Here is a 13,561-nt window from a genome sequence, read left to right as displayed (position 1 = left end):
ATACACGGCAACATTGTAATGGCGGCTGAGTAACTGCACGTCAGGATGGCTGTATCCAGTTGGCCATTTATTTCACAATCACAAACAGTACTTACTGATTTGCAGGCGAACTTCGCTACACGTGTACAAAGCAGAAACACTTCCCTCTCTTAATCTACGCCTTTTCCTCCAAACGCTGCCCCCTATAGCTCACACACATAAGAGCAGCTGGGAGCAACACAACATACAAGGCGCTACAATCTATTGCAGTCTACAAATGTAAAGTCTGCTGTTACCTTGCATTACTAACTGCAGCTAATGGCAAAGTAGGCACAATTTAGAGTGTATAAATCATTTTTTACATCGGTGCACTAACTCAGGATTTTACACCGAGAACACAATATTATCTCAGTAAATACGAGCACGGAGGCTGTTTTAGTCTTTACATAAGGCGCTTATGTAAAATAGAAAATTGAATAAAGTTGTCTCGTTATGTGGGAGGAAAATTAGACTTTGTCCTCATTTCAGTACAAATTCATTTTCTCCTTTATTTTTTCCTTGTAAATTTACATTTTCACTGTATTTCCACAAAATTATATATTTCTTCTTGGCAATATTACTTTTATTCTCATGAAATGAATACTCTATCCTCATAATAGTTCTAATCTAGTCCCATAACATACATTTTTTTTCCTCATATAACAACCTTGTTTTGTAGTAATATTACAACTTTATTTTTAAAAAATGATGACGTTTCCGAGCCATATTACAATTTTACTCTCGTAAAAGTAAGACTTCATCCTCATATTATGAAATCATTGTCATTATTGGTTTTGTAATTTTACAACTTCATTCTGTCTTATTAAAAAACACATTTTTATTTGCTTGTATTGCTGTGACAAAAATCATTGCATGCCTTTTAAAATATATATAGATTTTTTTGCATTAAATTGTTACTTTTTTTTTTTTTTGACCCACCCAGAAGGGGTCAGTCATCTACTTTTGAAGAAGAGGCATTATTATAATACAGTATTTTGATAGAGCATTTTAGATACTTGTACATTATAAGGTTGAGAATCCCTGCTATAGATGTAAAATTGATGTGGAGATTATCATTGGCATACTCATGATATAATAGTAATAATATTAGGGGTGTCACGAAACACTCGGTTAACGATACATGAGATTGGGTCTACGAGAACGAGACCAGACGAGATGCTAAACATTACTTTTAAGAAAAAAACAGTGGAAAAAATACAACAAATATATGACAATATATTGCAATCTACTTATTCATAATTTCTACTATGTTACACTATTCTGCACTGTGTGTGTATGCTTGTGGCCCCGCCTCCACCCACCGAGACAAAGAGACTGTACGACTGACAAAAGGGCTCGCTCCGTTCTTGCCGTTGTTCTGTAGAAAAAACACGCTGAGGCGCTGAAACCAATGCACGGAGTGAACCCTCTTCCTGCCTGTTTGGGAGGCGAGAGACGAGGAAAACCGACATGCGTGCACATGGCAATACATGGAGGCCAGCAAGTGTCAGGTTGATTTGAATTTATCGCGTGATCAGTTTGTTTATTTATCGTCCCAGGCCGTGTGTCTGCGAGACACTTTTTTTTCTGAACGAGAAATCTTGTCATCTTTTAATCTCATGAGATTTTTTTCCCCCCTTTTCGGTGCGGCCTTAAAAGTTTTTTGTACTCAGTGCCTTTATGGGAAAACAATTTAAACGGAAAGGTAAAACACGGGAGAGTTTTTTTGGGAGGGCTGACAGGTATGGTCATGTTAACGTACAAGCCATTCTCTTGTTTAGCCCAGCCAGTCTGACATGAATATTTTTATTTTTTCACTCAAGCGGAGTCTCTTCTGTCTTCTTCACGTCTTGCATCATTTAGTAACATTAAAGAACTGGAACAAACCACCACACTTTGATTGCCCTTTTAAATGATTCATACGGAAACACTGTAGACGTCGCGTATATTTTATGCTGCTTAGACTTTAATGACCTGGCTTGGCTGCCATTTAAAAAACAACAACAAAGTTGGCCTCCTCCTACTTTAGAGAGTCATTCGTGTGTTTGAGCGACAATTTTAAAAATAGATACCATGTCCCCAAAGGTATCTCGTGGCCACCAATGGTTTCTAACAATAACTGGTAAGGAATGACAAGAACAGCTGCCCTAAATGAGACACACACACACACGCACACACACACCAACAACAGAGCCAGCAGAATTGCTTCCAATAGTACGTGTTCCTATCAGGAGTTAATAACCAATGAGTGAGGAGGCTTCTCACCTCACTGCCTGGACTGACGAACCGGTTGTCGGGGTCAATCCCTCAAGGTCGTCTTCCTCCAACACCTTTAGCGTTCGTTTTCACAGGACGGCAATCTGTTCATTAAGAAAAGTCACATGGCAACATGGTTCAACTTACAGTAGCAACACCGAATGCTCTTTATAAACGACACTTTGAAAAGAGTGGCATTCCTCAAGGATCAATACTATGACCACAACCACTTCCTCATCCAGAGGACAGTGTCAAGTCAAAACTGAGATGTTTCTTTGTACAGGTAATACATGATTTGGCAGGTGGCTGAATATTTCTGCAAATTTGACCTGGGGATATTACTATTAAAAAAAAAATATACAAGAATGAAGTTATACAAATAGAAGAGTAAATTTGGATTTATGAGAATAGTCAGGATATGACAAGAATGTTTATATGAATACAAATTTGTGGAAAACTGGACTTTGTCATTAAATTAACTTGACAACTTCATTCTCACAACTTAAAAACTTTGTACGTAACTTTTGTTCTCATAACTTTACGTTTCCAACTGTATTACTTTGGTCTTGCAACGTTACTATTCCATTTTTTTTTCTTGAAACGTCATGTCATTTTACGACATCCTACTTTATTTTATTCTTAGAAGTTACAATTTGATTCTGCTAACTTTACATTACTCTTGTAAATTCTAAATAGTTCTTCCACATCACATTTCACCGTGTCCTGTAACGTTGCATGTTTTCTCGTGTGTACTCTGTCACGCTACAATCCTTCCACACACGACAAGACACACATATCTTTGCCATACTGTACCAGCAATAAAAGGCGCAAAGCGGTGACGGCCTCTTGGTTTCATCAAAAGCTGTGCAGTTTTGATTTATTGTACTCTAAATTTACATCTTTTTCTTAAAAAAAAAAAAAAAAAAAAAAAACAGTCTGCCCCATGTCTTATACCCATGTTTAAACCCACAAATTCCATATACATCTTGTATAGTACACAGGAGGGCTATAGTAGGCATGAAGGTGGCGAGATTCGTCAAAAGGCTCAAAAACAAACAAGAATAAATACAAAGTGCTATCCTTAGCAGAAAAAAACAAGGTCTCCTACCTTGGAAAAGGAAGAAAAGCAGAACTCAAACGTGTACAAAAGTGAGTAAAACCGCTTAAAGGAGCATCTGCACTCGTCTATGTATTATTGGACATGGCGTCTGCCCACTGAACAAACATTTTGATGTGCGTAGTCAGGAGCGGCTTTTCTTCATCGACAACTCCTCATTTCATAGGCATTCAAGTTGTAACTAGTTTCAAAGAGTTAGCGTTAGTTTCGTCTTTAAGAAAAAACTTTGGGGTCGCTTTTTTTTGGGGGGGGGGGGGGGGGTGAAATGTCCCATTTTCATGACAAGGTCAGTAAAATGTCATGCACGCCGCAAAGAACTGCATGCTAAGTAGTTAAGGTAACCCATCCAAGCACTTTTATTTGATTTAATAGTCAGAAACACACACAGCAGCTTGGTCAGGGGGGCGGGAGGTGGCTGGGTGACGTCCTCTGGACTTGTCAATATGGAGTATTTATAGGTGGGGCGTGTCACAGGAAGCAATGGTTGGCTGCGGCCGCCTGTAACATTTTCACTGACGAAACGAAAACGGTATGCAAATTGATTATCACCTTCATATATATTTTATATATATATATATATATATATATATATATATATATATTTTGATATATATATATATTTATAGATTTATAGATGTCTTTACTCTTGCTTGCTCAGTTGCTATGACCCCCACTTGCTTGCTCCGTTTCATTTTTGCTTACAAAAAAAAATGGTGACGGGCCTGAAATTACAATCACCAAAAAAGAAACCGGGTGGGAGTAAGGAGTTGAGGGTGGAAGAGGGGTCGCTTTGCTGCTATCTGGCTGTCCATCACTGACAGTTGCAGCAGGGGGGACACAGTCTGCTCGACACCCGGACATCAAAGAGGCGGCGGCGGAGGCTCCTTCCCCGTGGAGGCGCTCTCGCGGAGCTGGAGGTTCTCCAGCGCCACGTCTAAAGGCATGACGTCCACGCAGCCCATGGCCCCGAAGTCGGCGAAGTCTCGCCGCTCGTCCTCGTCCGAGGAGGAGCTCTCCTCGTGCATCAGCGTGGACAAAAGCAGCTCCTGGACGAAGAGGCTGCGGTCGGCGCGCTCGCCCTCAAGGAACTGACGCTCAGCCTCGGACATCTTGGGCTCATTCAAGCTGTACAGAATAAATATTTAATATAAGTATTTTTCATATTGTTCAGTTAGTGGCCTACATATAAGACGGTGTTTTTCATATTGTTAAGTTAATGACCCAAATATAAGATGGATTTATTTGTATTCTTAAGTTACAAACATTAATATAAGATGGGTTTTAGTCATACTGTTAAATTACAAACCCAAATATAAGACACGGATGTGTTGTCTTATGTTTGTCTAAAGATTTACACACTCAAACTAGCAGAGGGCGCCAAAGGACTTCTTGCCGAGCGAGGCAAAGCTTTTCTTCCCGTCATTTACACCGACCACTGACCAGGAGAGACGAAGCCGTGACACACTCACAAAAAAAGTCTCTCAAAGGTTTGGACAAGTTAGCAAAGACAGGAGTTATGATGCTGACTTTGTGATAACGGTGACCAATGAAGCAGCTATGAAATATGATACCTTCAGTTATTTCACTAACATGGAAACAAAATCAGATTAATTTTGTCTCATGAAATTTCACAAGAACAGGGGTCAATTTACATTGGAGTCAATGTATTTCAGCAAATGTTTGAGTGTTCGTTTGCCACCCACCGTGCTAATAGGAACTGGGAGTTGTGGGACGACGGCGAGGGGTTGATTTCGGGCGTCGCGCCCGTGTTGGCGGCGGCAGTGTTGGGCGGGGGGATGGCCGCGGCCCCGGCGGCGGAGTTGGCCGGGTTGTTGCCACGCCTCGTGGAGTGGCGGCCCGTGTCCATCATCTGCTGCCGCGCCGCCTGCGCCTGCTGCCGCTCCAGCTGCAGCTGCATTTGGAGCTGCTGCAGCTGCGAGGCCGACGGCCCCGACGAATTTATCTGCCCGCCCGCCGCGCGTCGCACGCCCGACAGCTGCGACAACAACTCTGCGGGAAGGAGACGGAAAGACAGCTAACTAAAAGATCAAAAACACTGCAGAAAACTACAACTTCAACAATGTAATCATCACACTCAGAATTGTGAATATTAGCACTCCGCCCCAAAAAATCTGAAAAGAGGGGCAAAATAATTAATATTTTAAGGGAGTTTTTTAATTGCTTTTTTGCATAAAAAAGGAGTCACAGAAAGAGCATTTGAAACCACAATAAAACAAAAACATAATATTGCTAGCTACGTTACGAAAATTAATAATTCCTAAGCTAAAAGTTTACTTAAAATATTATCTAATGACAGCAATATCAAGAACTCTTACTGCTGTGGAATTGGGTGTTGAGTCACTGCATCTTTTGATGTAAATATGTGGCGTGCAATACTTTTCTGCAACCAGCAGAGGTGGTGTGGATTCTGTCTCAACCTGTTTGCTGTCTGAAGAAGTACAGTGTGATTGTCAACTGTGGGAAGTTCGGCTGCACCCGCAACCATTATTACTGTAAAAAGGAGTTCAGAACATTCAGAGAGCTATTCCCATTCTATTTATAATATTTATTTATATTATATATATTTTTTTTTTTTATCAAAAACATTTTTATTGAATTTTGACAAAGTAAAAAACAAATGCACACAATGTTTGCTGGTAGTTTAGGCAGAGAACGAGAGTGTGAGAAAACAAAAACCAAAACAGCAAAATAACAAACAAAAAACCCCAACACAAAAACACCCACAACGTAAGCCACACACAGCCCAAAAAGACAGAGGTCCGAGTTTGGTAGGACAACGAAATGCAAAACAACCAAAGCAAATACACAAGTGAGTTAAACTACAGATGACAGCAAATAGGCCAGAGTATATTATATATTTTAATGGATCCATGATTGATTTTTCCTACAGAAATTTAAGCCATCTCTAACCACTGCAGTATTATGTACATTATTTATCTCAAATGGGTACATTTTACTTCTATTATTTATTGTGGGAAAAATCAGTTTGATAAAATAAATGAATAAAAGGTCAAAAAGCCTGTTGACTTCCACAGTATATACTGTACAGTGCAAGCTACAATTGAGAATGCTTGACAGCCATAGCCACCCATTAAAGTAAAAGATGGGAAACGTTTGGAAAATGCTGCGTTCAACCGACAATGCTGACAAGATTCGGCAAAAAATCGAACCGAAGGCACATATTCCTGTCGTGCACTCACCCGCAATGGGGTCCATTGCCTCTCTGTTGCTGGGGGTGTAGGTGGAGCTCTGCGACGACGAGGACGACAGCCCCCCCGTGGAGCCGCTAGTAAAGTGCATATTTGTGCGCCGTGCTCGGGGCCCGCCCAGTCCCCGCCCGGGGTGGAACATCCTGCGTACATGCCGGACACTGCTGGACTCGTCTTGAACGGGGGGTTCCGTTAAGGCTGAAGAATCCGACTGCTGGGATTGCATTGTGCGTGCTCCATAAAACAAGACATATGTGCGGGAACTTACATGGCGGTCGACGTTTTAAGCGGACTTGGGGGTTTTAATTTTCGCGAACGCAAGGAACAACATCTTCCAGCTTGTAACAAAAGGCAGCGAGGTAACCCTACGTGTTTTTACAAAGCTCACGATGTCATCAAAGCATTACAGTGATATTAGACAATCAGGTAATGGCTACATTAGCCACCCCATTCAGACTTGCGTGTCAGTCAGTGTGTCCCATACATCCAATTATTCGTGGCAGCCTGCCACTACTTAATTCTGATCGCCACAGATCGATTTGGCCTTAAGTTACATGCAAATGCGTCATGGTCAATTACACAAATTCAACGATGTCATCGAGGCCCCCCCTAACAGTTAGAATACACCCCTGTGTATATCCTTGACCTCAAAAACATTGCAGTATGTCAAAGGGTTGTATTTGATGGACAAAAACATGACATCAAACCAGTCCGTGAGCTCAGTTCAAAATTTGAGAGAGTCCTAAAAAACACTAAAGCATAGGATCTTTGACTTTTGGTGTTTTTTTTGCAATAGGTCCTTAAAAAAAACATGGGGTCCTGCTTTACAGCAGGAGGTCCTGAAAAACAGTTCCTGCCAAAGCGAGCAGTGAAACCCACGCACGCACGGGGAGAACATGCAAACTCCACACAGAGATTCAAACCCAGATTTTCCCAATCTCCTGACTGTGTGGCCAACATGCTAACCACGAGGCCCTGTGTGAGATCCAATTTCACTTGATTGGCCTGAAAATTAGGAGTGCACCCTAAGTACGATACAGATAACATAAAGGAAAAATACCCATGGAGCTTCAACACATAAACCCTTATTAGCCAGCTGAAATGCCCGCATCGCAATGACGCCTGGGGCTTGTTCCTATTGCCGCGGCATTTGGAAAGTGCAAACAGTTTGCCAGAGATGACCCGAGGGCTAAAGCGATCTGTGATTTCATCATGGAAACGATGCCGCCGGATGACCAGCTCTTTACCACGGAGCCATGGTTTGTACTTCTGAGCTGCCGCTATTTTTGTTGTGTTTTGTTAATAGAAGTGACGTCATGATATTTTTGATCGAGGACAAATCTATGGGTACTTTTTTTGAGTCGTTCTTAACTCCGGGTGTGCACAGTTAAATGTAAATTTTAAAATGCATTGAAAGAAGTTATTCATATCGGTCTTGAGAAGCGGGAAGTTATCATTATCGGCATCCCTACCGAAAATTGTCAACGTATCTTTGCTCATCTATCTATGCCGGCGACGCGTAGTGACAGGCAGAACAATGAAATGCTGTTCCACTAAATGGCAGAAGGTACATAACTAACCTGTGTTTCCAGCTGTTGCCATTCGTACAACAGAATAAGTCATGGCATGCTTGGTGGTGTGCCTTGAGATTTATCTACTGTAAAAAAATACTGACCTTTAAATAGCATACACATATTGCTTCGGTTTAATTTATGCCTATATTAGCCATATGGTGAAAATTTGTAATTGTATGGAAAGCCTTGTATTGCCATTATATACAAAATAGATGTGCACGTGCCATGTTTTGCTATTGTGTGTGTGCGTGGGCGCAAAGGATATTAAATCCCTGGGTGCTCGATGTTCGAGTGTGAGGTGGGCTGTGAAGTCATCTGTGACGTGGTTGGGATCCCCCCCGGGCAAGGCAGCGCATATCGGACAGATCTGAAACAAACAAACAAACAAAAAAAGTACACAGTGAGACCATTTCTGTCGCCGGTGATCCGCTTGGCTGATGATGAGCCGCTGTCATGACTGCCACACAGTCTGCCTCCTCCTGCTCCATGTTTCATAACCAGTGTTAAAAAGGGACTGTTGACAACCGGTACGCGGCTGCCCAGAGGCCGCTGACTTGCAAAACGTGCTTCAAGCATGATATCCCGCACGGAAGCCACTCCCTACGTAAAACACACACGCACGCGCTTTAGCTTATGTTTGTTGTCAGCTAATAGCGATAGTGATTTGGCAAAGTTTTGCTACGAACATGAACATGTATAACATGCACGGACATGGACATAAATACCAGCAGCTGTGACTGTGAGTGTCATGAACGCCTGCTATTTTATTCGGGCCAAACAAAAACTTACGACAATTTTTATGCAGTTTAATTCGTAATTGTGAAAAATATAGATACTTTGTTTTGTACAATCTTATGTTATATATCTTATGTATGTTATTTTAAAGCACTATTGGTAAAATATGCTAGCCGGCGGTGGTGGTCTTATATATTTTGGTTTAAAAAAAAAATTACTCTGGAGCGCATTACATACGTCCCCTTGAACATACTCGTGTTTGACCCAGTTATAGTCAAGATAAAAAAATATTTCTTTTAAAAACTGCTAATTACATAAATACAAATTCTGAAATATACTTTTCTATATTATTTTATGTTGAATTAAAAAAAATCTTATTCCTGACGGTTCAATGGGACTGTCAAATTGCTAATTGTTCAAGACGGTATTTTAATAAATGTAATAAGATCATTAAATTGATAAAATGGCATTATTAATTTATTTATAATATAAATGCATCCGATTTAAATACTGATTTATAATAGAAATAAATGTTCAATATGTAACGCTTTATTTGAAATTGTTTGAGATTTACTGTCTAAATAAAACAATTAAAAAAAATCATAGTCACGACAATATTCATTAAAAATGTTATAAAAACGAATCAGAAGATTAAATTAAAGTAGCAAGAATAATATTCAAAGATTCACTCTTGTAGCATTTATTGGCAACATAACCGTGACTTTTGAAACTCCCGGTTAAAAACAAACAAATAAATAAATCGGCACCTTTGTCCATATTCCCACCAAAATATTTCCAGTATTTAAAGAAACACCAAGCCCCTGGTGGCGTTCATGTTGCCTTCCAACAACTTCTACTTGTAACAAACACGGTCAGGCTCCATTTAAGACCAAACGGTCCTCCTTAGACAGCGTACTCACCACCTCTGTGGACGTCTCTGCGTGCTCGGAGGTGACGTGCTCTTGTAAGGACGTCTCCGTGAAGCCCATCTTCCCGCAGTAAGGACATGTGAACGCCTGGGGCTGCTCTACTGAGAAGGTATCTCCGCCGTAATACAAATCTGCAGGGTGAGGCGGAGAGGTCAGAATTCATATCGGTCAATATGTTTTAACTCAAGTATGCCCGATGAGACACTTTATTAGGCACACTTAATGAGACCTAGTACCAGACATTGTACTGTATTTCCCCAAATAGTAGCCTCTGCAGTAATAGACGCCTTGCCTCAATAAATTACCAGGTGCCCAAATGTCACATGTCAGACACCTCATTTTTTCCCCACTCAGTAAAACAAATAACAGGTGGTACTGGTGCCACTCTACTTTAACGATGACTGAGATCACCACGTGTTGCACTAAACAGCTAGTGTACCGCAGACATGACATCTGTAAAGCTGCTAAACTTTTATTAAAAACACTTGAAAATTCAGTTAATCAGGGGGCCGTAACAACTTATTTCACGATATCATCTGACAGGAAAATCCATCCATCTTCTACCGCTTATCCGAGATCGGGTCGCGGGGGGCATCAGCCTAAGCAGGGAGCCCCAGATTTTCCTCTCCCCGGCCACTTCGTCCAGCCCCTCCTGGCGGATCCCGAGACATTCCAAGGCCAGTTGGGAGACAGTCTCTCCAACGTGTCCTGGGTCTTCCCCAAGGCCTTCTACCGATCTGACTTGCCCTGAACACCTCCCCAGGGAGGCGTCCGGGAGGCCTCCTGACCAGATGCCCAAGCCACCTCATCTGGCTCCTCTCAATGCGAAGGAGCAGCGGTTCTACTCTGAGTCTCTCCCGGATGACAGTGCTTCTCACCTTATCTCTAAGGGAGAACCAAGCCACCCTACGGAGACAACTCATTTCGGCTGCTTGTACCCGCGATCTTGTCCTAGTCACTACCCAAAGCTCATGACCACAGGTGAGGGTAGGAACGTAGATCGACCGGTAAATTCACCACAACAGAGCGATGTAGAGTCCGCATCACTGCAGACGCCGCACCAGTTCCATCCTTCCCGACCCCGAGGTACTCCTCCACTTGCGGCAGGATCTCATCCACCGACAGGAAAATGTCTGGACATTTTGATGTATTTCTTTATTTTTGTCTTTGAGTATGAACTTCTATTTCATTCAGTATTTTTTTTTAAACTTTAAAAAAAAATTAAACAACATTTGCAAAGTATACTATTTATAAGCAACATAATATGTGACGGAAAGTTATCATTATTTTTTAAAAGCTAGTGATATTATAAAAAATAATTTATACAATAAACACCTGAGCCCCAGTAGAGTCCTGGTACTCTCTGTAGTTGAGTAAACACCTCTGACCACTGTATGAGGAAATACTGTACAAGAGTTTGCATTGGTTTAAAACTTTGACTGCATCAAACACTTTGGGTACCTTATTAAGCTAAATATGAGTAAGAAAATATGAGAAACGCATGACGCAATGCAGTCCTCCACAACAGCAAACTACAACCACAACAATAAACATATTTTCTATTATTTTGGATGTCCACTGAGATTAGGATATGATGAAATAGAATGCGAATAAAGCTTACCATAGTCTACCCTGGTTAATATACACTGCATGGGATGCTCTGTGGTGTGTCGCGTCGTCGTGGCGCCGCTCTCGTAGCACGACGCGCAGAGGTCGTAGTCGTAGCAGATGAGACACTTGAACCGTCTTCCTCGAAAGTTTCCCTTTAAACACGCGTCGCAGCTCACACCTTCGGGACAACGACAACAACAAAAACAAAACAAAGAACACAGCCTCAATGAGGGTTGTTGAAACAAGATTGGGTGAAAGAAAAGAATAAGCTTTCTAACGTCTTTGTACACTCGTGCGACGATTAACCGTCTTTAAAAAGTGCCAAGAATCACCGCATCGCGCCTTCGTCAACCGTCACTGATGTGCACTATGAGTGTTTTCCTGTTTCTCGATCGCAGTTAACTTATTTCTACACTTATAAGACAGTCCAAGCTGTTCCAGTGCTACTTTAAAAATATCGCCCTGCCCCCACGGCCCTGTAGAACTGATTTTCGGGTGAAGATTGCAACATTAAAAATGGATTAATTTTGTCTGTAAACATAACTGATGTTGGCTTAGCTGGTTTGAAAACTGTTTTTCTTGATCTTTGTCAAGCTGCTGCACCTCCTCTGACGCCTTTGAGCACAATAGCAATTTTGGGGGCACATTGTTGCTGTGGCAAAAACGTATTACGCTAAATATGAAGCACATAAATGTAAAGTTTGGTTGATGGAATTGTTTATGAAGTGTCAGGACAGTAAGTCAAAGTGTACATTGTGGAATGTTATATTGCTTTGAACGCGTTTATTAGAAACTAAAGTGTACCACTAATAGACTAAACCAATCAACAGGCATTACTAATCAATCACCTATCGCTGTTGATTAACGGTGGTTAACTCCTGTGTTTTTGATCAACTTAAAGCATCCGCACTGCCTAATTAGCAGTTTATATCTCTTAATAGTTGTTATTTTGGTGACAATTAAGCCACCACACTTTGTACCACTTAGAATAAGATAACTTTCGTGCAGCCGTTCTCCTTCATCGTTCTTGTTAGGCTCGCTACCGAGCTAGCTAAACATGCTGCCGTTGCGCACAACTTCCGACGAAGCTGAAACATTTACAGCACTATATTTATGATCGCTGACAACCGCTTTGTTTAAAAAGAGACCAAAAACGAGCAGTTTCCATGGTGGTTGTCGGTGTACAAACGGTGGACGTGCTCAAGACTTTTGCGGCCTGAGACTTGTCTTCTTGATGACAGTGCACTCGCCGACAACGCTAATGTGACAAGACACTACTATTAGCTCACACGCACACACACGCTGCAAACCAGAGATCCGTGGTATATTTCACTGTATTTATTATGTGAACGCTGTGTTATTTCAAAAAGGCACACACGACAGCATCGGTAACACTTTGCTCGCAAGCCATGCTAACAGAGCAGCACCTAGCGCAACGGCTAACTGCTAAGATAGCTATGTTGTTGCCGTATCATTGCGGCAACGCTGAGTCAGTTTATAAACATTTCCTCACAGTTAGTTGACATTGCGACTTGTGTGTGTGCGTATAAAACTACGTCAAGTAACTCTTAGTGTTTTGAGAGATTATGGAAATATGCAGCGAATGGCGCCTTAGTCTCATTAGCTTAACTAGCATCTAGCTAGTTAGTTAGCTAGCCAAGCAGCCACAGCGCTGTTTATCAACTCACCCTCATGTCGGGACATCCTACAAACACCTACGCAGCCCTTCCCGGGGCTCCCCAGCGCCTCGAATGGTGCAGTTTCAGTGGGAGATACTGTACAGGGGAAGCTTTCACTCTCGCCACCCTTTTTTCAGCCAAGATGGATCCCCTGGCAGCTTACAGTTTGTTCTGCTTCCCCTCCCAGGCAGGCACTTGTCGCTTACTGCAGTCGACCGACGCTAGGGGGCGCTACTCCTGTGTGGAAACCCAAGGCAAACGCAAGAAAGAAGCACACAATATCTTCCCCTCTTTCTTGCCTCATAGGCACCGCAAAACCAAACATTAGATTAATTATATGTTCCAGTTATTTTATTAAATATGTAAGCCATTTCGTATTTTAAGATAAAAATTCACTATCTTGTCTTATAAG

At 41.7% G+C, this 13,561-nt stretch overlaps 1 protein-coding gene across 1 annotated transcript; it reads right to left on the bottom strand.

The window, feature by feature from the left end:
- Positions 1 to 3,992: 3,992 nt before the first annotated feature.
- On the bottom strand, positions 3,993 to 13,345 carry kcmf1 (potassium channel modulatory factor 1). The gene is made up of 7 exons (XM_054757449.1): positions 13,159 to 13,345; positions 11,481 to 11,648; positions 9,851 to 9,990; positions 8,462 to 8,562; positions 6,613 to 6,797; positions 5,095 to 5,401; positions 3,993 to 4,516 (listed from the first exon to the last, which is right to left on the bottom strand). Exons 1-7 carry the CDS (start codon positions 13,172 to 13,174, stop codon positions 4,252 to 4,254), a joined length of 1,182 nt encoding a protein of 393 aa, XP_054613424.1. The 5' UTR covers positions 13,175 to 13,345; the 3' UTR covers positions 3,993 to 4,251.
- Positions 13,346 to 13,561: the final 216 nt, after the last annotated feature.

This window comes from Dunckerocampus dactyliophorus, chromosome 17 (genome assembly GCF_027744805.1).
Source record: "Dunckerocampus dactyliophorus isolate RoL2022-P2 chromosome 17, RoL_Ddac_1.1, whole genome shotgun sequence".
Classification (NCBI taxonomy): Eukaryota; Metazoa; Chordata; class Actinopteri; order Syngnathiformes; family Syngnathidae; genus Dunckerocampus; species Dunckerocampus dactyliophorus.
This window is presented reverse-complemented; position numbering and strand designations above follow the sequence as displayed.